We start from the raw sequence: 26,240 nt of genomic DNA, 5'->3' as shown, positions 1-26,240 counted from the left end.
TAAGCATTGTTTTCTCTCTCTTGCTCAATGTCTCCATTTCCTGGGTCAATGTCAGGTCACTTACTGTCCTGGTCAACCCAGGTTTGAATACTGACACTTGCTCTTGTGTGGTTCAGCTCCTCTTTTCACTCACAGGTCTAGGTCATAATGAGGGTGAGACGCCTTTGCTGTCCTCTGAGCATGGCCACTGTGAACATTATATAATGCCGAAATAACTGCCAATATTCTGTCCATTCTCAACTCACTTTCCTGCCACAATATTCAGGACAAGGACTAATGCCCAACCTGCTCTTTTCTATCCTTCTCAGAACATAACTGAAAACTTGGAGAAATGCCCTGCCTAAAGGTAGTACAAGTGGGTGAAACCCACTTGGGAAAGCAGAAAATGACATCATATTTCATGCAGAGGGCCTCCAAGAGTTCTGTCTATGGCATTCAGGGTTCCGACTTATAAGTAATTTGGAAAAACAAGAAATTTGTGTTTACAAGAAACAAGGGAAGCAAGTTCAAAGTTAAGTAAGGTGTTAAAAGAAAAGACAATATCCCAGGGAACCTGTTGCAAATGCATGGGTATGTGTGTAGGAAACACTCCTGAGGGTCATGAGCCACAACATTCAGGTGGTAATTAGCTATAGGCAGGATTGATTAGGTCCTCTCTCTTTCAAGGTTGTCAGAGAGAGGTGTGGCAGGGAGTTAACAGGGAGTCCTGTGTAGGAGGATCTACTTGGGATCTCCCAGTAGAAAGGCCTATTGCCCGCCCTTCTGAGCATCTGCATTCACCAAGCCTTCTGAAGGGCTGTCAACACCACTGTGAGGTCAGTGAGCACATGACATGGCTAAGATACACGGTCTCCTTAGTATTGTGAAGAGCAAGGTTCCTGAGGCTCATCTGACTGGTCAAACATGAAGCCTTTCTTGTTCATCTCAAAAGTGGCTCTGACTTGATGCACTTCTGAAGAATCAGATGTGAGTGATATTAATCCTTTAGTAGCCTGGGGGCCTGATTATTTTTCCATAAGAAGTGCATTTCTTTCTCTGAGCTCTAAGGCCAGAGTCTATTGTCTAACAGTCTGTTGTGTGAGTGTAGTTATCAAATGTCACATTCGTGAGGCTCCTGGAGCAGGTAAGATCCAATGGTCTGTCTGGAGGTGATCTGTAATACAGAGAGCACGTGTCCTTTTTGTTCCTAGCCTCCTAAAGTTTCTCTTCCCATTAGTATCTCTCTATTCCCTCCCTCTCCTTCAAAGAGTAGAGGAACCATGTGCCACCTTATGAACTTTATTGTGGGGCAGATGGCAAGACTCTTAAAACATAAGTTGGTAGGTAGAGAATTTGAAGAGGAGATTTATATGGATAGCTGAGGTGACAGTCAGGGAAGGACTGTGTTAGGTTGGTTGAAAAAAGGCTCTTCCAAATATGCATGTCCTAATCTTGATAGAACTAAGAGCAGGGCCAGTATTACCACTTCAGGCACAAAGTAAGCATATACATTGGAAAGATGGAGAAATGATCTGGAGACAGAAGAAGAGATTCTAAATGACGGTGTTGGATTTTAACTCTTACGACGGCTCTTGAAACCTAAGAATGCAGCTATAGGTAATGGAAAAGGTAAAAAGAGGTGTAGCGATAGCCTGGGAGTAACGGCACTGCAATGAGCTCAGCTTCATTTGGGTGAAATCATGAAAACCAACAGATATTTAGAACCATAAGGGCACATACTTCTCTTGTAATTAATTATGACATCAGTATAAAGCTCAATTTAAGGACAGACAAGCAGTAGAAGAGAAGGAAATACACAGAAGAGAAGGCAGGGTGCAAGTTAGGGAGATCATTAAGGCCAAAGGTCAAACATGCAGGTAGGGACCCCAGAAGAAGTTGAGCAGGACTGATCAAGTCTGACAAGGAGATGGGAAGCACAGCAGAAGGTGGGGGAGGTGAAGAAGGTGAGAAGAACAAGCTGTGAGCAGATGGACTGGGGACAAAAGCGAGTGACAGAAAGACAGGATAGCAGGCAGCCTTCCATTCGAGCTGACTTGTCCTGTGAAGATTATTGGAGCTTTTTGAGATGCAAGTGGATTCCATTCTTGGACTTCAACACAAGTCTTGGTATGGGGACCGGGATCCTGGTGGGATCTGGCAGCAGCTCAAAGCGGAGCAGAGTCAGGGCCACAGCCACCTTCATCTCGTTCATGGCAAATTGTTTCCCAATGCAGTTCCTGGGTTAGAAAGGTACAATAAAATAAATGGCCTTGGTTTCTATTGTGAGCTGTGTAGGCATTGCCTCTGTGCCCTAGCATAGAACTGGACACCTAGAGCACTCTTTTGTAGGACTCAGCCTGCCCCTTTCCTTACAAGTCACATATGTGACCTCTACATTGGGGCATAATTCTTTCTGTCTTGTTTTTTCTTTGTAAATTTTATTTTGGGGATTATAATATAATTACAACCTTTCTCCCTTCCCTATCCTCTCTCCAAACTCTTTCATATAACCACCTAACCCACTGCAACCCTCCCTGTTCCCTCACAGTCCCTCTCTCCATCCCCCTTCCCCATCTCCTCTGAGAGGTTTGAGCTCTCTCTCCTAGTACCCCCCCCCCCCCCCCCCCCCCGGCCAAACAAGTCTCTGTAGGATTAGGATTAGGCATATCCTCTCCCACTGAGGCCAGACAAGGTATCCCAATGAGGGGAAACATATTTCACAGTCAGGCAACAGCTTTAGGAATAGCCCCTGCTCAGTTGTTATGGGACCCACATGAAGACAGAGCTGCACATCTGCCTCGTGTGTGTGTGTGTGTGTGTGTGTGTGTGTGTGTGTGTGTGATTCCAGCCTATGTATGCTTTTTGGTTGGTGGTTCAGTTTCTGAGAGCTCCTGGGGGTCTAGGTTAGTTTACAGAGATCCTCCTATAGTCCCTATGGCCTTCGCAGCCCTCAATCAAGCTCCACCCAGTGTTTGATTATGAGTCTCTGCATCTGTTTCAGTAAGCTGCTGGGTGGAACCTCTCAGAGGACAGTCATGTTAGGCTCCTGTCATGACTGTCCTTTCTTGCTGTCTTAATCCTTTACAAATACCCCTCTTTTCTGAAACTGGCTCTAATCCTGTTTTGTGAGGCAAGGAATCAGCCAGTTAAGACCAGCCCTATTACTCACTGATAAGTGGATATTAGCCTAGAAGCTTTGAATACCCAAGACACAATTCACATATCAAATGATGCCCAAGAAGAAGGAAGGAGTGGCCTGTGGTCCTGGAAAGGCTCAGGGCAGCAGTGTAGGTGAATACCAGGACAGGGAAGTGGGAAGGGGTAGATTGAGGAACAGGGGGAGGGAAGAGGGCTTATGGGACTTTCAGGGAGGGGGGATCCAGGAAAGGGGAAATCATTTGAAATGTAAGTAAAGAATATATCGAATAAAAAAAAATTAAGGAAAAAAAAAAAAGACCAGCCCTCTTAGTATCAGTCTTTGAAGCTAGTTGATTCTCCATATTAAGAGTTTCTGATCCACCAGTTGGGATTTTATTGGTCAGGGCAACATGGAGAAGGATAGATCACACTCTTAGGAGTCCATGTCTTCCGGGGGAGGGGGAGCAAAATCAATATGGTTCTAACATAGGACTCAGATGCCAATGGAGAAATTCCTGGAGAATATACCGGGTTGGGGATCCTCGAGCTTCTGCAATCTGCCTCCCACTCAGTGGCAAGACTCCAGTTCCTTCTCAATCCACAAGCACCCATAGGCTTTTAATTTTATTCCAGGACCGTCCCTGTATGCTGCCCTCAGTTTTCTGTCTGGATTTTACTGGTTCCCCCAATTCCCTCTCTTCATATTGACTCTCCTATTCTCCCAAACTAATAGGACAGTGTCTGATAGTTTAGCTGCAGCCACACCCCTGTAAGCTATTGCCTCCTCACCTTCTACCTTTCTAGCCTCTACTTATCTCAGCAAATGTTGAGGCCAAGGAGAAACTCTCCACCCTCTCTCTCTCTCTCTCTGTCTCTCTCTCTCTCTCTGCCCCTCTTTCCATCTTTGTCTCTCTCCCCCATTGTCCTTTCTCTGTCTCTGTTTCTCTGTCACTGTCTCCCTCCTCCACTTGCTCAAGGCTCAGAATAATGAGCAACTAGTCCTCAAGTCTGCCAAGGTCTGCCATTGGTGTGCTTCATTGGAGGCCACAGCTCAGTCCAGGGCTTAAGACAGTGCCAGGAATGTTTATCATTCTATTAACTTCTCAGTGAGTAAAGGAAAGTATCAAAGAAGAAAGAAGTGATGTCTGTTTGACACAGGTATGGTTGATTCTGTAGACCAGCTTTCTGTTCTTGTTGCTGAACTGGAGGCAGGACCCTATGTCTCTGCACTTTTGTCACAGCATAAGACTTGGTCCAGAGAAAAAATAACTTTAATAAATACTTTTGTGTGTGGATTTTACTAATTTTTAAAAAATGCATTAAAGTACACAGAGGGTAAAATTTTTATGGTGATTGAACTACCTGATTCTCGTTTGCCAATGATCTCATCGTGAGTTCTAACTGAGCCCTAAGAGAAAGTGTTCACCCCTAGGTAAACCTATCCTAGATAAACAATATGCTTAGTGCCTGTTCTGTGATAATTGATTAGGCATGGTAGAAGTACAGAATTGTGGACAGAGGAAGCCTTCTTTCTCTTCATTACTTCCTTGGCAGTTCACATTGCACATGATGACTGAGTCCTCCAGCCTTTACACATTCCATAGCAGCTCTCTGCACTGTAATATCCTAAATCAACAGCTGTCTTAGAAATGTTTGTTAGTATACATTCTAGTACATGTTATAGATAGCTCATGTCCAATGTACTCTCCTCATTTTTCAAAACCGTTAAGTGGATCACAGCTCTGTAATGTAAACTTCTCTCCTTATTTTGTTCTCTGGGAAACTAGACATCTTAATATGCAGTAGAAATTTTGTTGGGGTAGAAATAAAAACTGTATAGAAGACTCATTGGTGTCCACCCTACCACAGTGGGCTTTCAACTTTTCCATACACGACTTCGACACAATTCTAATAACACAAAAATGTTTTTATAGTCATCATTGTGACTGATTGATGAATTAAACAGAAGTGGTAGGATGGGTTGAGAGTGATGGAGACATACATTCATCCTTTAAGATGAGGGAAACAAGTTCCTGAGAGCCAATTTACATAAGAAAACCTAAGTATGAAGATTCATATTCTAGAAATGAATGAAAATGTCAACATACCCTAAAGTTGGAAACACACACTGATGCAAACTTACATGACCTTTGGGAAGAATAGTCTGCCAACCCCCCCCCCCCCCAGTTGCACCCTTAAATACCAACTCTTTTGGGGGACACAGAAAATGTCTCCCACATATAAATATCTGAAGATGTTACATAGGAACTTAGGGAATCACAGATACTAGATATGTACCCAGAGACTACCCTTTCCTCTGTTCATTACACACAATGGACACCTCACCTGGCTCCTCCTGAGAAGGGCAGGAAAGAGTGGCTGTGTCGGGGAGACTCTGGTGCAAATCGAGAAGGGTCAAATACCTGCAGTGTGAATACCAGATTCAGGGCGGGTGGGAGTCAAACTCCTGCTTCCCACTCATGAAGGGACCAAAGCTCCAGGGGTGAGAGTGGGAGGAAGTGTTGGTCTTGAGCTATCTTCCCCTGACTTTCTCCCATTGCCCACCATACCTCTGGATTTGGCCACACAGTTGGGTTGTGATGAAGGCCATAAAAGGAGAGCATGACTGGGATACCTGTGGGGTGAATGGTATAAAGAATGACTGGTTATGCCATTGGGTAAGGCACTAGCTCCCATATTCAGCAGAGTATATGCACACATAAATGGTGTACATGCTGGAACCATCATTTTTATCACAGACAAGTAGGGTGAGCTTGGTAAAGCACTGAGTGTGAGTTACTTGCCTAAAATCATGAGCACAAATAGGAGAACAAGAAAGCATTTGAGAATCACTATTATGTTAAATAAATGATAACTCTTTTTTTCATCTAATGCCTTTGTGAGCCTTTGCCATATTCAGCATTCACAGGCAGCTTCCAAAAGCAACTATTTTATATCCAGTTTTGGATGAGATTCTGGAGCCTCAGCAGGACTGATTATCTTTTCTTGCTCTAACAGCTTCGCTGTGGCACAAGGAGAAATCATGCCCAATGATGAATGATTATGTGGGTATTTTTTCAACCATGATATGGAACTAAGATCTGGTCATCAGCTCAACTCTCCCATCAACTTGAGAGATCCTCAGACAGTGGAATGTGTTTCATCCATGACATGGGAGTCCCTGAACTTTCTCATTTGCCTTCACCCATAGAAAGAAATGTATCTCCCAACACTTATTTTTTGCATCAAGTAATAATTTAGCAACTAATGCCTAAAGGCTGGAGTTTAATATAGAAGTTGGCATTTATTTCCTGAGATTTTTCTGAAGCCTAACTGTATACAAAGCACTTCGCACACTACATTCTAACTTAAAGTAAAAATCCTTTCATCACAACTGATAAGGCATGGGAAATCCATTAGATGTTTCAGGAGTTCAAAACTGCTGAAGAACGGTGGAATTCCTGTTCTTCTTAGCTCATGCTGAGTTGGTCTGGGGAGTCCATACCTTTGGGTAAAGAGCGTCCATCTGGGAAAGTGACAGGCGTGCTGAGCTCTCTGCTCACACCTGGTACAGGTGGGTAGATCCTCAGGGCCTCCTTGATGCACATGGTGGTATAGGGCATCTTGTCTAGGTGGTCCCTGAAATGAGACCCATCTAAAAGTCACACAGACCTGGGACAAAAAGGACCTTCCCAATACCAGAAGACAGAAATCTCATCTATCTTGAGCTCTCACTCACCAAGTGATAGAAGCTCCATCTCCTAGGAGACTCTGGATCTCCTTCCTGCATCTCTGTTGGTGTTCAGGATTTGTGGCCAAAGCATAGAAGATCCAGGAGATACCGCTAGCTGTGGTGTCATGGCCCTCAAACATGAAGGTATCCACTTCAGCACGCAGGTCCTTATCAGATAAACTGCTTCCATTTTTGATCTGGATAAGGCCACAAATGAGAGAGTAATGTTTGTTTCTTACTCTGTGATTCTAGGTCAACTCTCAAGTCTCTCATCTGGTTTCATACACTCACTTGGGAAAATAGCAGGATGTCCAGGAAATCTAATCGCCTTTTCTTCTTAACCTTTTCCAGCTCTCCCTCATCCTGAAGTTGAGCCCTCCTTGATTTGATCACTTGGTCTGTACAAGGATAGTAGTTACCAGGTAGAGATGAAAGCACAACTCTTAAGAGGCCCATATGCTCTCTTTCCCAACCTCTACTCCCCCTAGAGGCCAGGATGCATATAGTCAAGGGTTGGGTAAGATGTGAGGTCAGCATACCTGACAGAAATCAGGCTACTCCTAGGGATAACAACTGGAGAAGATCGTTTTGGATCCTGCTGGGATGATTTCATTTAATACCACCAATGTGATGCCCCAGGTAACCACTACATATCATCCAGTATCCTACATCTTAACTTCCTTGTACTAGGAAAGTACCCAACATGAATTCATCTTACATCCTTCAGAGGACCAAAGGACCTGGCTCTGCAGAGATTATGGTTGGCCTCTTTAGTCTGACCCTGGTAAAAGAGGGGAGAGAAAAGAAACAGACAGAACCTGTGTGATCATGGGCAAGTCGGCAGGCACTGTTGGCCCTGCGGCCATTAGAGGACACATTGTAGATGATGTCATTCTGGTGAAAGATGTTCAATAAACGGAGAAAAAAGAGATTGTTCAGGTCCTCAACTGCCTGAATGTAGGGCTTGTATTTTCTGTGAACACAGCAGAACAGAACATTGATAAGGAGATATGACCCAGAGACCAAGTGGTAATTCCCTTAGTTTGAGCAGGGATAATACTAGGATGTATGCTGTTTCTGTCTTATAACCCCTGTAATCACCATGATTTTAGAAGATGGCATGGCCACTCAGGCTTCCACTTGTCTGGAAATCTGTGGTGTATCTGAGGCAGGGTAGAGAATCTTGTGTTTGGTTGATATTAGTATATAAGCTGTTTCATCTGCTTCTCATATGAGACCATATTAGTTGGCAAGACCAAAGACTCTGTAGTTCATGGATATTACTCACCTGTCCAACTGGACACTGCCCTCGTGGCTGAAGGCACACTTCATGATGGTGTCCAAGGTCATCAAGGTTATGTGTTGGAAGATGTCCAGGGTGGAATCCTGGCCAATAATCTGTTCCCATTTATCCTGTAATAGAAGTAGAGAACTGACTCCAAGTCTCCCATAAGGCTGCTGCTAACTAGAACATTTCCTTCATATCTAGATATGATTTTATGACTCCCTATATCAGATGTTGTGATGGCTGATTTTCATTGTCAACTTAGTTAAATTAAGAAACACCAGAGGGACTCCCTGTGAACACAGGATGTTCTGACCAGGGAAGAAGGTAGGCTAATTGCATATGTTTACTCTCCTCTGCAGATCTTCAGTTCTTCTTCCTTTCCTCTAAGTCTAATGCCCTAATCTCATGCCCAGATCCTTACAGAATTCTACTGTTCCCACTCTGTTTCTGCCCACATCCTGGTGGAACATCCTGCTTTCCTTCATCTTGTAAAGCCCTTCAAGCCCATCTCTATTCCTAAGTCTCAGGTCCCAATACTCAGAAACAGGTTTTACCTGGAACCCCCAGTCTCCATACCTATCAGGACCCCAAAAGATTTTCTAATAGGCAAAACACAGCCACAACATTCTCCTAAAATCCAGAGAGGAAACAGAAACTGGAGAACAAAATACCTGTTTAAACAAAGACAAGACCAGTTACCATTACCTAGAATTATAATCTTCCCAATGTCAGATGCCTAGCTTCCAGCATAAAACCACCAACAATAACAGCCAGGACAATATGTTCTTCAACTTTACCAAGCTGGTCCTGAGTATTCCAATATAGTTAAAGTTCAAGTAAAAGACCTTAAAATACACTTTATGAATACAATAGAGGTCCTTAAAGAGGAAACAAATAAACCCCTTAAAGAAATCTATGAAAGCACAGCAATAAGTGGAAGAAAATGAACAAAAACACTCAAGTCCTGAAAGTGAAAATAGAATTAATAAAGAAAACTAAGGGAAATCTGTAAATAAAAAAATTTAGGAATTCCAACAGGAAACAGGGAGGCAAGACTCACCAACAGAATACAAGAAATGGCAAAGAGAATCTCAGACACTAAAGACACAATAGAAGAAATGGATACATCAGTCACAGAAAATGTTAAATCTAAAACATTCCCAGAACAAAACATCCAAGGATTCTATGATACCATGAACAGACCAAATCTAAGAATAATAGGAACAGAGGTAGGCGAAAAAACTCAGGTCAAAATCAGACAGTATTTTCAACAAAACTATAGAAGAAAACTTCTCTAACCTAAAGATGAAGATGCCTATCAAAATATAAAAAGCATATAGAAACCTCAAATACACTGAACCAGAAAAGAAAGTCCCCTCAGTACAATATCAAAACACTGAATGTACAGAACAAAGAAAAATATTAACAGCTACAAGAGGGAAAGACCAAGTAACATATGAAGTGTTAGAGTTGCTCTTGATTTCTCAGTGGAAACTCTAAAAGCCAGAAGGGCCTGAATAAATGTTTTGGGAACTATAAAAGACCAAAAATGTCAGACCAGACTACTATACCCAGCAAAAATTTCAATGATCATAGATGAAAAAAGTAAGACATTCCATGGTAAAAACAAATTTAAATAATATCTTTCTACAAATCCAGTCCTACAGAAGGTACCAGAAGGTAAACTCCAAACTAAGAGGTTAACTACATCGAACAAAAATACAGGGAATAAATAATCTCAAACCAACAAAGTCTAAAAAGGGGAAACATGTTCTCTCTCTTTCTCTCTCTCTCTCTCTCTCTCTCTCTCTCTCTCTCTCTCTCTCTCACACACACACACACACACACACACAAACATACACACACACACACACACACACACACCACCACCACCACCACCACCACCATCACCACCACCACACTACCACCAGCAAAAGCAATAACAACAAAATTATAGGAATCAAAAATCATTGGTCATTGATATTTCTCAACATTAACTATCTGAATTCCCAAATAAAAAGACTGAGAGAGTGAATGTGGAAACAGGAACTATACTTCTGCTGTATCCAAGAAACAAATATTAATATCATCTCAGGGTAAATGGCTGGGAAAAAGTTACCCAATGCACCTAAGAAACAAGACAGTGTGGCTATTTTTATATCTGACAAAATAAGCATCAAACAAAAGGTAATTAGAAGAGCTAGGGAAGGATACTATGTACTCATCAAAGGAAACTATCAAGATGACATTATAATTCTTAACATCTATGCCCCAAGCACAAGAGGGCTCACTTTTTTAAGAAAAAATTACTACAGCTTAAATTACATATTGATACTACCACACTGATAGTGGAAGACTTTAATACTCTACCTTCATCAATCATCCACACAAAAACTAAACAGAGAAATGGTGGCACTGATGTTATAAACCAAACAGACCTAACATAGTTACAGAACATTTGTCTAAAGCCAAAAGAATAGACCTTCCTCTTAACACCTCATAGAACTTTCTTCAAAATTGGCCACATGCTCAGAAACAAAACAAGTCCCAAAAGATAATAAGAAAATTTAAATGATACCCTGAATCCTGTCTGATCACCACAGGCTAAAGCTGCATATCAGCAACAGGAGAAACACAGAAAACTTACCAACTCATAGAAACCGGATAATCCACTGGATGACAAAAAATGACAGAAATTAAGAAAGAAATCAAAGCCTATCTAGAGCTGAAGGAAAATGAACACCCAATAGACCCAAATGTATGGGACACAATAAAGCAGTGCTAAGGGAGTAAGTTTACAGTAAAAAATTGGAAAGATCTCATAGTGGCAACTTAAAACACATTAGAAAATTTTAGGACGAAAAGAAGAAATGACACCCAAAGCAGTAGGCAGTAAGAAATATACTCAGAGCTGAATTCAATAAAGTAGAAACAAACAAACAAAAAGATACAGAGGATCAAAAAAAAAAAGAGCTGGTTCTTTGAGAAAATCAATAAGATTGACAAATCTTTATCCAAATTAACTAAGAAGGCAGAGGAAGAGAGAGAGAGAGAGAGAGAGAGAGAGAGAGAGAGAGAGAGAGAGAGAGAGAGAGAGAGAGAGAGAGAGAGAGAGAGAGAATGAAAATGACTGAAAATAGCAATGTAAAGGTGGACATAACAACAAACATCAAGGAATCCCAGAGAATCCTAAGGACATACTTTTTTTTAAAAAAAAAAAAAACCTGGGTTCCACCAGATTGGAAAAATCTAAAAGAAATGGATATCTTTCTCAGTACTTACTACTTACCAAAGTTAAATCAAGGCCAGATAAGCAATTTAAAAAGAACTACAACCCTTACTAAAACAGAAGTCATTACAAATCTCCCTAAAAAACAAACAAACAAATTCCCAGGGCTAGGTTTAGCACAGAATTCTATCAGAATTTCAAAGAAGAATTAATGCCAATATTCCTCAAATTATGCCACAAAATAGAAAGAGAAGGAATTTTTGTTGAATTCATTTTATGAGGCCACAATTATTTTCTCTGATTCCCAAATCACATAATGACCCAAGAAGGAAAGGGAATTACAGACCAATTTCCCTTATAGGTGAAAAATACCCAATAAAGTTTGACTGAATCCAAGCATATACAAAAAAAAAAGAAGAAGAAGAAGAAGAAGAAGAAGAAGAAGAAGAAGAAGAAGAAGAAGAAGAAGAAGAAGAAGAAGAAGAAGAAGAAGATTTCACAACGATCATAATCATCTAATTAGATACAGAACGGGCCATTGACAAAATTCAACACCCCTTCATAATAAAAGTCTTGAAGAGATTAGGGATATACAAGGAACATGCCTCAACATAATAAAGGCAGTTTACAGTAAACCCATAGCCAATGTCAACTTAAGTGGAGAGAACCTCAAAACAATTCCACTTAAATTAGGATCAAGATCATGTTGTCCACTCTCTTCATGATTATCAATATAGTACCTAAAGTCTTAGCCAGGGCAATAAGAGAACTAAAGTATATCAAGGGGATTCAAATAGGAAGGGAAGAAGTCAAAGTATCTTTATTAAGATAGTATTCATAAGTGACTCAAAAACTTCCACCAGAAACTCCTACAGCACTTTTAGTAAAGAAGTAGGATACAAAATCAACTCACAAAAATCAGTAGTCCTGCTGAATACATGTGACAGACAATCTGAGGAAGAAATCTTGGAAGCAACACTGTGACCTCAAATAATAAAAAATATCTTGAAGTATCTCTAACCAAGAAGGACTTGCATGATACAAGCTTTACCCTGCTGCAGAAGATACTATTGTTGTAAACATGGCAGAAGGAAAGGAACATGATTTATGTATTGGAGTCCTGAAGATATCTACAGAAGATTTTGAGAAAGTCAACAAAGGAATTAGCATTGAAAATATCCATTATTTAAATGAAGTGCTATGGCATATGAAGATATATAAATGTAATGTAATTAGGACACATGTTCCACCATGTTCATAGCAGCCTTCTTTATAATAGCCAGAAGCTGGAAAGAACCCAGATGTCCTTCTACAGAGGAACGGATACAGAAAATGTGGTATATTTACACAATGGAGTACTACTCAGCTATTAAAAATGATGACTTCATGAAATTCTTAGGCAAATGGAAGGAACTAGAAAATATCATTCTGAGTGAGGCAACCCAATCACAAGAGAATACACATGGTATGCACTCATCTATAAGTGAATATTAGCCTAAAAGCTCTGAATACCTAAGATACAATTCACAGACCACGTGAAGCTCAAGAAGAAGGAAGACCAATTTGAAGATGCTTCAGTTCTTCTTAGAAGCGGGAACAAAATACTCATGGGAAGAAATACAAAGTGTGGAGCAGAGACTTAAGGAAAGGCCATCCAGAGACTGCCCCACCTGGGGATTCATCCCATGACAGACAACAAACCCAGACACTATTTTAGATGCTTGCTGACAGGAGCCTGACATGACTGTTTCCTGAGAGGCTCTGCCAAAACCTGGCAAATAAAGAGGCAGATGCTCAGATGCTAGCAGCCAACCATTGGACTGAGCACGGGGTCCCCAGTGGAGGAGTTAGAGAAAGGATTGAAGGAGCTGAAGGGGTTTGCAATCTCATAGGAGGAACAACAATATCTACCAACTAGATCCCCGCCTTCCAGAGCTCCCATGGACCAAGCCATCAACCAAAGAGTACACATGGCTCCAGCTGCATATGTAGCAGAGGATTGCTTTGTCAGGCATCAATGGGAGGAGAGGTCCTTGGTCCCTTGAAGGCTTGATAGATGCCCCAGAGTAAGGGAGTGGGGTGGGTTGAGGAACACCCTCATAGAAGCAGGGGTAGGAAAGATGGGATAGTGGGTTTCCGGGATGGGAAAAAACTGGAAAGAGAATAATATTTGAAATGTAAATGAAGAAAATATCCAATAAAGAAAAAGAAAAGAACAAGACAAAACAAACTCTCACCCTTTTAGGAAACCCTTTTAGGAGCATGCTAGGTTGAACTCTTTGAGCAACAATGACATTGTCACTGCCCAGGGGACTAAAGTGGACAAGGACTTCCCTGTGGGAAAAAAAAGAAAATATCCACTATTTAAATGAAGTGCTATGGCATATAAAGATATATAATGAGCCTCAAAAGGAATGTGCTTGGGCTAAATATGGATATTGTGTTATATCTGTGTTTGTGTCTGTATGTGGCAGTGTGAAAACGATGCCTCTGCTGAATAAATTCATCAGATGCTAAAACAAATAAACATTGCTTTGAATAATAAAATATAATAATAAATAAATACACTTTTGTCTTCCCCCCAAATCAAACAAGCAAGAAAGAAGAAAGAAAGAAAGAAAGAAAGAAAGAAAGAAAGAAAGAAAGAAAGAAAGAAAGAAAGAAAGAAAGAAAGAAAAGACTGACCAAGGGCATTACTGAGGCACACCTTTGAGTGTCTCTGTGTAGGCATTAGTAGAATCAACTTAGGGAGTAAGAACTTCTGTGAATGGGAACACAACAACTCCATGAGCTAGAGTTCTAGACTAAATAGAAAGGGAAAAGGAAAAAGTCAAGAAGTGTTGGGCTACCTCTTTCTCTCTTCCTGGTTGGGATCATGAAACAATTGCTCATCTCATGCTTTCTCCACCTCAATGGACTGTATTCCTCAGAACTATGAGCCAAAACAAACCCTTCCTCCCTTTGGAACTTCTTCTCAGGTCTAAAATCACACCAACAACAGAAGTGACTAATATAGACATCTTCTAGAAAATTAAGTGTAAATAAATATCTCATACCCATTTCTCTGAAAAAAATTAAAATTAAACTTATCTTTATTTTGAATTTTGTAAACCAGTTACAACTTTTTAGTTGATGAAGACAAAATGATGGAACTCTTCATATTTCTGCTAGATGAATGAAACTTGAAGGAACTAATGGAAACAAAACTATGAGAACCAAATAGAAAGCCCATGGGCCTGCCCATGTGTTTCTTTTATTTTTATTTTTATTTTTATTTTTATTTTTATTTTTTGTCTTTTTTTATTCGATGTTTTTTATTTACATTTCAAATTATTTCCCCTTTTCTAGATCCCCACTCCCCGAAAGTCCCATCAGCCCCCTTCTCTCCCCGTTTTCCCACCCAACCCTTTCCACTTCCCTGTTCTGGTTTTGCCCTATACTGCTTCACTGAGTGTTTCCAGAACAAGGGGCCACTCCTCCGTTCTTCTTGTACCTCATTGATGTGTGGATTATGTTTTGGGTATTCCAGTTTTCTAGGTTAATAACCACTTATTAGTGAGTGCATACCATGATTCATCTTTTGAGTCTGGGTTACCTCACTTAGTATGATGTTCTCCAGCTCCATCCATTTGTCTAAGAATTTCATGAATTCATTGTTTCTAATGGCTGAATAGTACTCCATTGTGTATATATACCACATTTTTTGCATCCACTCTTCTGTTGAGGAATACCTGGGTTCTTTCCAGCTTCTGGCAATTATAAATAGGGCTGCTATGAACATAGCGGAACATGTATCCTTATTACATACTGGGGAATCTTCTGGGTATATGCCCAGGAGTGGTATAGCAGGATCTTCTGGAAGTGAGGTGCCCAAATGGAAAAACCTCCCATGCTCATGGATCGGCAGGATTAATATAGTTAAAATGGCCATTTTGCGAGCGTTGGCGGCGGCGGCGGCGGCAGTACAGCAGTGGCTGGTCCAGCTGAAGGGCCATCAGCAGTGGATCCAAGGCGACACAGGGTCCAGTTAGGCCCTGCGCCCATGACCACTGACCTTCACTGACCAGCCGGGCTGCAAACAGCTGCGGTTTTGCAGCGCCTTTCGCTGCACGGAAGCCACTTCAGAACTCGGCCTCTCCATCTTGATTTCGAAATCCAGTGACATCGGACAGTCTGAGATCAGCCTGGGCAGCAGCACCACATCACCAGGTCCGGGCGGCCAGCTGGGAGAAGTCAGTGTGCTCCAGTGAATCCAGCGGGCCCCAGCGGGAGCCTTCAGGTGCCTGCTTCGGGATTTGAACAGCCTGGGCAGCAGCACCCTGTCTACAGGCAGTGCAGGGGGTAAGCTGTGCACCAGAGGCCAACTGGGAAGGGGCAGCTTGCACTGGTGAGTCCAGCACTGACAAAACCAAGTAACACCAGTGAGAACTAGATGGCCAAAGGCAAACGCAGGAACGTCACTAACAGAAATCAAGGCAATATGGCAACATCTGAACCCAACTCTCCTCTACCAGCATGTCCTGGATACCCCAACACACCAGTAAAACAAGATTTGGATTTAAAATCACTGGTCATGATGCTGGTACAGGAACACATGAAGGACATACTTAAAGAAATTCAGGAGAAAATGGATCAAAAGTTAGAAGCCCTTGCAAGGGAACCACAAAAATCATTGAAAGAAATCCAGGAGAATACAAAAGCCAACAATGAGGAAACACAAAAAAAAGCTTAAAGAAATACAGGAGAACTTTGGTCAACAGGCTGAGGTCATGAAAGAGGAAACACAAAAATCTCTTAAAGAATTACAGGAAAGCACAAACAAGCAAGTGAAGGAGCTAAGCAAAACCATCCAGGATCTAAAATCAGAAGTAGAAACAACTAAGAAAACTCAAAGGGAGACAGCTTTGGAGATAGAAAGCCTTGGGAAGAAATCAGGGGACAGAGATGCAAATATCAACAACAGAATACAAGAGATAGAAGAAAGAATCTCAGATGCTGAAGATTCCATAGAAACCATGGACTCAACAGTTAAAGAAAATGCAAAATGCAAAAAGCTTGTAACCCAAAATATCCAGGAAATCCAGGACACAATGAGAAGACCAAACCTAAGGATTATAGGCAAAAATGAGAGTGAAGATTTACAACTTAAAGGGCCAGCAAATATCTTCAATAAAATTATGGAAGAAAACTTCCCTAACCTAAAGAGAGAGATGCCCATGAATATACAAGAAGCCTACAGAACTCCAAACAGACTGGACCAGAACAGAAATACTTCCTGTCACATAATAATCAAAACACCAAATGTTCTAAACAAAGAAAGAATATTAAAGGCAGTAAGAGAAAAAGGCCAAGTAACATATAAAGGAAGACCTATCAGAATCACAGCAGACTTTTCACCTGAGACTATGAAGGCTAGAAGGTCCTGGGCAGATCTCATGCAGACTCTAAGAGAACACAAATGCCAACCAAAACTACTATATCCAGCAAAACTCTCAATCACCATAGATGGAGAACCTAAGATATTTCATGACAAAACCAAGTTTACCCAATATCTATCCACAAACCCAGCCCTACAAAGGATAATAGGAGGACAACACCAATACAAGGAGGGAAACTTCACCCTGGAAAAAGCAAGATAGTAACCTTTCATCAAACCCAAAAGAAGTTAAGCCATCAAATTTAAAAAAATAACGTCAAAAATGATAGGAAGTAACAATCACTATTCCTTAATATCTCTTAACATCAATGGACTTAATGCCCCAATAAAAAGACACAGACTAACTGACTGGATACGTAAACAGGACCCTACATTTTGCTGCTTACAGGAAACACACCTCAGGGTCAAAGACAAACACTACCTTAGAGTAAAAGGCTGGAAGACAATTTTACAAGCAAATGGTCTCAGGAAACAAGCTGGATATCAGATAAAATTGACTTTCAACCCAAAGTCATCAAAAGAGACTCTGAGGGACACTTCTTGCTGGTCAAAGGAAAAATACAACAAAAAGAACTCTCAATCCTGAACATCTATGCCCCAAATGCACGGGCACCCTCTTTCGTAAAAGAAACTTTATTAAAGCTCAAAGCACACATTGCACCTAACACAATAATTGTGGGTGACTTCAACACTGCACTTTCCTCAATGGACCGATCAGGAAAACAGAAACTAAACAGGGACACAATGAAACTAATTGAAGCTTTGGACCAATTAGATTTAACAGATATATATAGAACATTCTATCCTAAAACAAAAGAATATACCTTTTTCTTAGCACCTCATGGTACCTTCTCCAAAATCGACCATATAATTGGTCACAAGACAGACCTCAACAAATATAAGAAGATCGAACTAAACCCATGCCTCCTATCTGATCACTATGGAGTAAAAGTGGTCTTCAATAGCAACAGAAACAACAGAAAACCCACATACACGTGGAAACTGAACAATACTCTACTCAATGATACCTTGGTCAAGGAAGAAATAAAGAAAGAAATTAAAGACTTTTTAGAACACAATGAAAATGAAGACACAACATACCCAAATCTATGGGACACAATGAAAGCAGTGCTAAGAGGAAAACTCATAGCCCTGAGTGCCTCCAAAAAGAAAATGGAGAGAGCATACATTACCAGCTTAATGACACACCTGAAAGCCCTGGAACAAAAAGAAACTATTTCACCCAGGAGGAGTAGAAGGCAGGAAATCATCAAACTCAGGGCCGAAATCAATCAAGTAGAAACAAAGAGAACCATACAAAAAAATCAACAAAACCAGGAGCTGGTTCTTTGAGAAAATCAACAAGATAGATAAACCCTTAGCCAGACTGATCAAAGGGCACAGAGAAAGTATCCATATTAACAAACTTAGAAATGAAAAGGGAGATATAACAACGGAAACTGAGGAAATCCAAAAAATCATCAGATCCTACTACAAGAGACTGTACACAACACAACTGGAGAATCTGGAGGAAATGGACAATTTCCTTGACAGATACCAAATACCAAAATTAAATCAGGACCAACTAGACCATCTAAACAGTCCCATAATGCCTAACGAAATAGAAGGAGTCATAGAAAGTCTTCCAACCAAAAAAAGCACAGGACCAGATGGTTTCAGTGCAGAATTCTATCAGACCTTCAAAGAAGAGTTAACACCAATACTCCTCAAACTATTCCACAAAATAGAAACAGAAGGAACACTACCCAATTCCTTCTACGAAGCCACAATTACACTGATACCAAAGCCACACAAAGATCCAACAAAGAAAGAGAACTTCAGACCAATTTCCCTTATGAACATCGATGCAAAAATACTCAATAAAATTCTTGCCAACCGAATCCAAGAACACATCAAAACGATCATCCACCATGATCAAGTAGGCTTTATCCCGGGAATGCAGGGTTGGTTCAATATACGGAAATCCATCAATACAATCCACTACATAAACAAACTCAAAGAACAAAACCACATGGTCATTTCATTGGATGCTGAAAAAGCATTTGACAAAATTCAGCATCCTTTCATGCTTAAAGTCTTGGACAGAACAGGAATTCAAGGCCCATACCTAAACATAGTAAAAGCAATATACAGCAAACCGGTAGCCAGCATCAAACTAAATGGAGAGAAACTTGAAGCAATCCCACTGAAATCAGGGACCAGACAAGGCTGCCCCCTTTCTCCTTATCTTTTCAATACTGTACTTGAGGTACTAGCTCGGGCAATTCGACAACATAAGGAGGTCAAAGGGATACAAATTGGAAAGGAAGAAGTCAAACTATCATTATTTGCAGACGACATGATCGTCTACCTAAGTGACCCAAAGAACTCCACTAGAGAGCTCCTAGAGCTGATAAACAACTTCAGCAAAGTGGCAGGTTATAAAATCAACTCCAGCAAATCAGTGGCCTTCCTATACTCAAAGGATAAGCAGGCTGAGAAAAAATTAGGGAAATGACCCCCTTCACAATAGCCACAAACAGTATAAAGTATCTTGGGGTGACTCTTACCAAACATGTGAAAGATCTTTATGACAAGAACTTCAAGACTCTGAAGAAGGAAATGGAAGAAGACCTCAAAAAATGGGAAAACCTCCCATGCTCATGGATCAGTAGAATCAATATAGTGAAAATGGCCATTTTGCCAAAAGCAATATACAGATTCAATGCAATACCCATCAAAATCCCAACTCAATTCTTCACAGAGTTAGAAAGAGCAATTATCAAATTCATCTGGAACAACAAAAAACCCAGGATAGCTAAAACTATTCTCAGCAGCAAAAGAAAATCTGGGGGAATCAGTATCCCTGACCTCAAGCAATACTACAGAGCAATAGTATTAAAAACTGCATGGTATTGGTACAGTGACAGGCAGGAGGATCAATGGAACAGGATTGAAGATCCAGAAATGAACCCACACACCTATGGCCACTTGATCCTCGACAAAGAGGCTGAAAACATCCAATGGAAAAAAGATAGCCTTTTCAACAAATGGTGCTGGTTCAACTGGAGGTCAGCATGCAGAAGAATGGGAATTGATCCATCCTTGTCTCCTTGTACTAAGCTCAAATCCAAATGGATCAAGGACCTCCACATAAAGCCAGACACTCTGAAGCTACTAGAAAAGAAACTGGGGAAGACCCTTGAGGACATCGGTACAGGGAGAAAGTTCCTGAACAGAACACCAATAGCTTATGCTCTAAGAGCAAGAATTGACAAATGGGACCTCATAAAATTACAAAGTTTCTGTAAGGCAAAGGACACCATCAAGAGGACAAATCGGCAACCAACAAATTGGGAAAAGATCTTCACCAATCCTACATCAGATAGAGGGCTAATATCCAATATATATAAAGAACTCAAAAAGTTAGACTCCAGAAAACCGAACAACCCTATTAAAAAATGGGGTACAGAGTTAAACAAGGAATTCTCACCTGAAGAAATTCGGATGGCAGAGAAGCATCTTAAAAAATGCTCAACTTCATTAATCATTAGGGAAATGCAAATCAAAACAACCCTAAGATTTCATCTTACACCAGTTAGAATGGCTAAGATTAAAAATTCAGGAGACAGCAGGTGTTGGAGAGGATGTGGAGAAAGAGGAACACTCCTCCACTGCTGGTGGGGTTGCAAATTGGTACAACCACTCTGGAAAGCAGTCTGGCAGTTCCTCTGAAAACTGGGCACCTCACTTCCAGAAGATCCTGCTATACCACTCCTGGGCATATACCCAGAGGATTCCCCACCATGTAATAAGGATACATGCTCTACTATGTTCATAGCAGCCCTATTTATAATTGCCAGATGCTGGAAAGAACCCAGGTATCCCTCAACAGAAGAGTGGATGCAAAAAATGTGGTATATCTACACAATGGAGTACTATTCAGCCATTAGAAACAATGAATTCATGAAATTCTTAGGCAAATGGATGGAGCTAGAGAACATCATACTAAGTGAGGTAACCCAGACTCAAAAGGTGAATCATGGTATGCACTCACTAATAAGTGGTTATTAACCTAGAAAACTGGAATACCCCAAACATAATCCACACATCAAATGAGGTACAAGAAGAAAGGAGGAGTGGCCCCTGGTTCTGGAAAGACTCAGTGAAACAGTATTCAGCAAAACCAGAACGGGGAAGTGGGAGGACAGGGGAAGAGAAGGGGACTTACGGGACTTTCGGGGAGTCGGGAGCTAGAAAAGGGGAAATCATTTGAAATGTAAATAAATTATATCGAATAAAAAAATGGCCATTTTGCTAAAAGCAATATACAGATTCAACGCAATACCCATCAAAATCCTAACTCAATTCTTCACAGAGTTAGAAAGAGCAATCCTCAAATTCATCTGGAATAACAAAAAACCCAGGATAGCTAAAACTATTCTCAACAATAAAAGAAATTCTGGGGCTATCAGTATCCCCGACCTCAAGCAATACTACAGAGCAATAGTGTTAAAAACTGCATGGTATTGGTACAGTGACAGGCAGGCGGATCAATGGAATAGGATTGAAGATCCAGAAATGAACCCACACACCTATGGCCACTTGATCCTCGACAAAGGGGCTGAAAACATCCAATGCAAACAAGATAGCCTTTTCAACAAATGTTGCTGGTTCAACTGGAGGTCAGCATGCAGAAGAATGGGAATTGATGCATCCTTGTCTCCTTGTACTAAGCTCAACTCCAAATGGATCAAGGACCTCCACATAAAGCCAGACACTCTGAAGCTACTAGAAAAGAAACTGGCGAAGACCCTTGAGGACATCGGTACGGGGGAAAGTTCCTGAACAGAACACCAATAGCTTATGCTCTAAGATCAAGAATTGACAAATGGGACCTCATAAAATTACAAAGTTTCTGTACGGCAAAGGACACCATCAAAAGGGTAAATCGGCAACCAACAAATTGGGAAAAGATTTTCACCAACCCTACATCAGATAGAGGGCTAATATCCAATATATATAAAGAACTCAAGAAGTTAGACTCCAGAAAACCAAATAACCCTATTAAAAAATGGAGTACAGAGTTAAACAAAGAATTTTCACCTGAAGAACTTCGGATGGCAGAGAAGCATCTTAAAAAATGCTCAACTTCATTAGTCATTAGGGAAATGCAAATCAAAACAACCCTGAGATTTCACCTTACACCAGTCAGAATGGCTAAGATTAAAAATTCAGGAGACAGCAGATGTTGGTGAGGATGTGGAGAAAGAGGAACACTCCTCCACTGCTGGTGGGGTTGCAAATTGGTACAGCCACTCTGGAAATCAGTCTGGCAGTTCCTCTGAAAACTGCCCATGTGTTTCTAATGGGAACAATTTTGGTCTTTAACTCTTTCTCATTCATCAAAAGTTTAATGAACACTATAAAGTCAGAAATTAAAGTCATAAGGGGTGTGGTGGTACATCCCATTTGGCTGTGAGAATGTGGCCCTGGTGTGCATTTCACTGTATGTGTCTTTTATTTCTATGTAGAAGCTCTAGGCCCCAGGACAAAGTGACATTTTGGGGAGTAGCCCTGATCACTGAAGCTGCCATACCCAGGACATACCAGGAGGAGGGACAGCTAACATTGGTGTCTGTCAGAATTCACCATTCATCAAGCATGCTGTTTGACCTGGCCATGTACCCACTATGATTTCTCTCCTCTCCTCTCCTCTTCCCTCCCCTCTCCTCCCTTCCCCTCCCCTTCCCTCTCCTCTGCCCTTCCCTCTTTCCCTCCCTCCCCATACTTGGTCTTCTCTGTGGCATTGAGTTTTGAGGAACCTATTTCACATTATGAATTGCTATTCCATGTGACTGTATCTGATGGTTTTTATTGTAAAGAGGAGAATCTGAGTTTGTGTTGTGAGTGGGTTGAATGCATGAGACTGGAAAACAGATAGGTGGAGAGAGAGGGACACACACACACACACACACACACACACACACACACACACACACAAGACTCACCAGCATTACACGAACAGAGTCTGCCATGGTTCCCACATAAGGCTTCAGAGTGTCATAGTGGAAAGCTGGGGTCAACATTCGTCGGTGCTGGAACCATGTCTGTCCATTCAGCAGAAGCAAACCATACCCTGTAGAGAGACGGCTGTGTGAAATGAGCGTATGAACAATGGGATTAGAAGACTGGGGGAAGTTTGGAGAGACAAACATTGGAGATCTTGAAGGAATAGGAAGACAAATAAGGGTGGAAAAAGACAAGTATTTTTCAATATGTTTTCCCCAGTTGAACTGGTACATAGGATGTGATCATGAGAGCTACAGGAAAAAGATTCAAAATAGTGAGAAAAGGACGTACATGTCAGGCTAAGAATGTTTGTAAGTAGGAGATACAGAAACACGTGGAGGAGGTTAATGTCTGGTTAGAAGAGAAACTAGGTTAAATTCAACATTACATCTTGAAGATTATGGTTTATCTCTCATTGTTCAATGAGAATGTTTGTCAACATTCTTGACAAACTCAAGTGGAGAGTGACCACAATTGACACTTATATGGCCATACATACCAATCCAGGGAGCTAGAAATCTGTAGGAACCATTAGCTTTCGGGTCTGAAAAAAAGTGAGGCATTAATTAGAAACAAAGATGGCTGCAGAAACATCAGAGAGAGAGAGATGAAACCTTGATCACTGCCCCTTGGCAGTTTGCCTCATGCTATCTCCCATTGTCTTCCATTCCCTTCTATCCATCTTACCATACTACTCTTTTTTGTACTAGGTACAAACAAGTATTGAGTATATATTGTTGGGCATATTCTAGGAAAAATGAAAGGCACTGTTTTGGCATTAGTAACTGAACCACCACTTCTTCCTGTAACTTCATGGACCCCGGCATAAACCCAGAATTAAAGATCCACAGCGGTGGGTGATGGAGTTTCACTCTCACCTGATCTCCCCAGAATCAGCTTCATGTAGTCAGGGTCATATACTTGCAGGCGCACCTTGCTCCCCCAGAGCCAATGTGGACAGGCACTTGGGAAATTCTTTATCCGTGTTAGAATATCTTGAAGTTGCTGGTCCATTGGGATCTGATATCAGTAGAAAAATGAATTACTGACTATACTTCATGCCACGTGTGGTGACTTACGTTTGTAATTCTAACAACACTTGGGAGGCCGAAGCCTGAAGATCTCTAATGGTACAAGGCCAATATAGGCTACATAGTGAGTTCAAGGTCAGTCTGGGCTACCTTGCAAGACATTGTCACATAACAAAACAAAACAAAACAAAAACCAACCAAACAAAACCTCCAGAGTAAAATTTGAAAAAATCTTTTGTCCTAGTTATTGGTTCTAAATAAAGGGCAGAACAACCACAGGGATATAGTGAAGATGACTTAACAGAACCTAGGACTGGAGCAGAGCTTGATGGCCTATCTGTGGTGTCATCCAGACCTTTGCTCTCCTTTAGGAACTGATAGGAGCCAGACACTATGGTCCTGTTAGATGAAGCTGTATTCCCCAGAATCTGGCCCCAGAACCTCAGCTCTGGCTCAAGTTCCATATACTCTTATCTCCTCTTAAATGTGGTCAATATTTAACCCTTGTCATATGCTTCTCCCTGCAGCCTTTGACCTAGTTCTGTCTCATCCCCTCAAAGGTGACAGTTTAAGCCCTCCCCAGCCCCTAGGCTGCTTTTTCCTCTCATTTCTGGAGACTGAACAATTGTCTCAGGATCTTGGTTGGGCACTGAGGTATACAGTGCTCTTAGCAACATGGAGAAAACACTACAGGGTATGTAGGAGGAAGGTCCATAAATAAACGGACTTTGAATAACAGTGCATCTCTAGCAATGAACCCTTATATCTCTCTGACCCTCAGGATTTCAACCTATAAATCATTTACTGAGGCAGCTTTTTTCAGTCTTAGGTAAACATGTAGGGTCAGTCGCTTTACCCAATAGTAAAGTGAGTCCCTTTAGGACAACAGGCACCTCCTGTGATTCCTGCCTGTTGTTACCATACACACAGGACAGATTCTTCCATACTTGTAGCCATGTTCTCAGACAAGCTCTGTGCTGGGGGGGGGGAAGGTTGACAGAGAAATGGGGGCAGGCAACCACTGAGAAGCCCAGCTTATTTAGAACAGGCGAGGCTCAGGTAGGATCAACCACAAGCTCCCAAGTCTGGGGCTCTTAGAACAGATGACAGAAGCAGCAAAGCTATCAATATCAAGACCAGACTCTTTTGAGCTGTGAGTCCCTGTTGCTGGAATGAGCCTAGCCTGAGATGTATCCCACCCTGAACCGGCTGTCCCATGAAGAACCTGTGCTTGTTTTATAACAAGCTCTGTTCTATAAGTTTGACACTTATTCTCTGAGAACCTCATCTTCCCTGCTCTCCCACCCACCCTTCTCTTTCCTTCCTACCTTGTGCCCAAAGAACCAGTGAGAAGGTGGGGATGGAAACTGCTGGGTAGCTCTCAGTAGCCATTGCCTGTGCAGGTAGAACTGGGCTGTCTTGAAGAGCAGCAGAAGCAGGCTGAGTGCAGAGGCTACTTGGAGGAACTCATAGATGCTTCCTGGGAATCTGGTAGAGCTCAGAGCAGAGCCACTCATGATACAACAGCTTCTGGATCACCAACTGTCCTTCACTCTCACTGAACACCCTCATGTCTACGAACCCCAGGGAGATTGCCACACCTACTTGTGGGAGGGAGATGGGTGTGTGCAGAGCTTAATTTCAAGACCAGGGCTGATAAACCTGAATAGCCTCCTTTGGGAAGCATTGAAATGAAAGGCATATCAGTTAACAGTAGTAAGTGTCACTTTATTCACACAGCACACAAGCATTTGTGAAAGAGCTACAAAAAGAGCAGGCAGAAGATGAATTCAAGGAATTCATGGTTTAGTTTATCAAAAGTTCGTTAGCAGTGAATTTTGTACTATTTGTAGGATTTTAGGGATGGAAAATTTTGACAAACAAGTAAATTGAAGGTTTAGGTGAAAAAAAAACTCATTGAAAGCATGTGGTAGGACTTCCTACAGGAAGTCCAAGCTGTTTCTACCAGGACCTCTGACATACTTCCCTGGTCTTGTTGCATTCACCGTCCAATTATGACTTACAGTGATTGTGCTGGTGGAAGGTGCATTGAACTTGGATTCAGGAAGGTTAAAACTGAGGTCAGCTTCACTACAAATGCAGCCAGCACCTTTACTTCCTGAGCTCAGTGCCTTCTTTTGTAATTCAAAATCTTAATCCCTTTCTAAATATCTACTAAGATACTCTGTGTTTTTTTTTCCCACTGCTAAACAAATTCCACGAATATTTATTGAACTAACAGTCCTGTCATCAATGGCAGAAAACAGTAGTGGTGCAATAAAATTTACTAAGGTTGTGTTGGAGGAATGAAACGTTGTATTAGTTATTTTCTG

General features: G+C 41.3%; 1 protein-coding gene across 2 annotated transcripts; it reads right to left on the bottom strand.

Moving 5' to 3' along the window:
* Positions 1–1,722: 1,722 nt before the first annotated feature.
* On the bottom strand, positions 1,723–25,431 carry LOC127680048 (cytochrome P450 4A12B). Of its 2 annotated transcripts, none has more exons than XM_052175622.1 (12): positions 25,236–25,431; positions 23,755–23,896; positions 23,376–23,420; positions 22,816–22,943; positions 8,139–8,263; positions 7,669–7,823; positions 7,142–7,248; positions 6,857–7,047; positions 6,623–6,756; positions 5,688–5,752; positions 5,464–5,540; positions 1,723–2,216 (listed from the first exon to the last, which is right to left on the bottom strand). In XM_052175622.1, the coding sequence occupies exons 1-12, from the start codon at positions 25,422–25,424 to the stop codon at positions 2,048–2,050; spliced, it is 1,527 nt and encodes a 508-aa protein (XP_052031582.1). In that variant the 5' UTR covers positions 25,425–25,431; the 3' UTR covers positions 1,723–2,047. The 2 variants fall into 2 exon arrangements, with proteins under 2 accessions (XP_052031582.1, XP_052031583.1); XM_052175623.1 differs by having other exon boundaries at positions 7,669–7,727.
* Positions 25,432–26,240: the final 809 nt, after the last annotated feature.

The sequence above is a fragment of the Apodemus sylvaticus genome, chromosome 3 (assembly GCF_947179515.1).
Source record: "Apodemus sylvaticus chromosome 3, mApoSyl1.1, whole genome shotgun sequence".
In the NCBI taxonomy this organism is placed as follows: Eukaryota; Metazoa; Chordata; class Mammalia; order Rodentia; family Muridae; genus Apodemus; species Apodemus sylvaticus.
The sequence above is the reverse complement of the archived record's forward strand: the minus strand, read 5'-3'. Positions and strand labels throughout refer to the sequence as shown.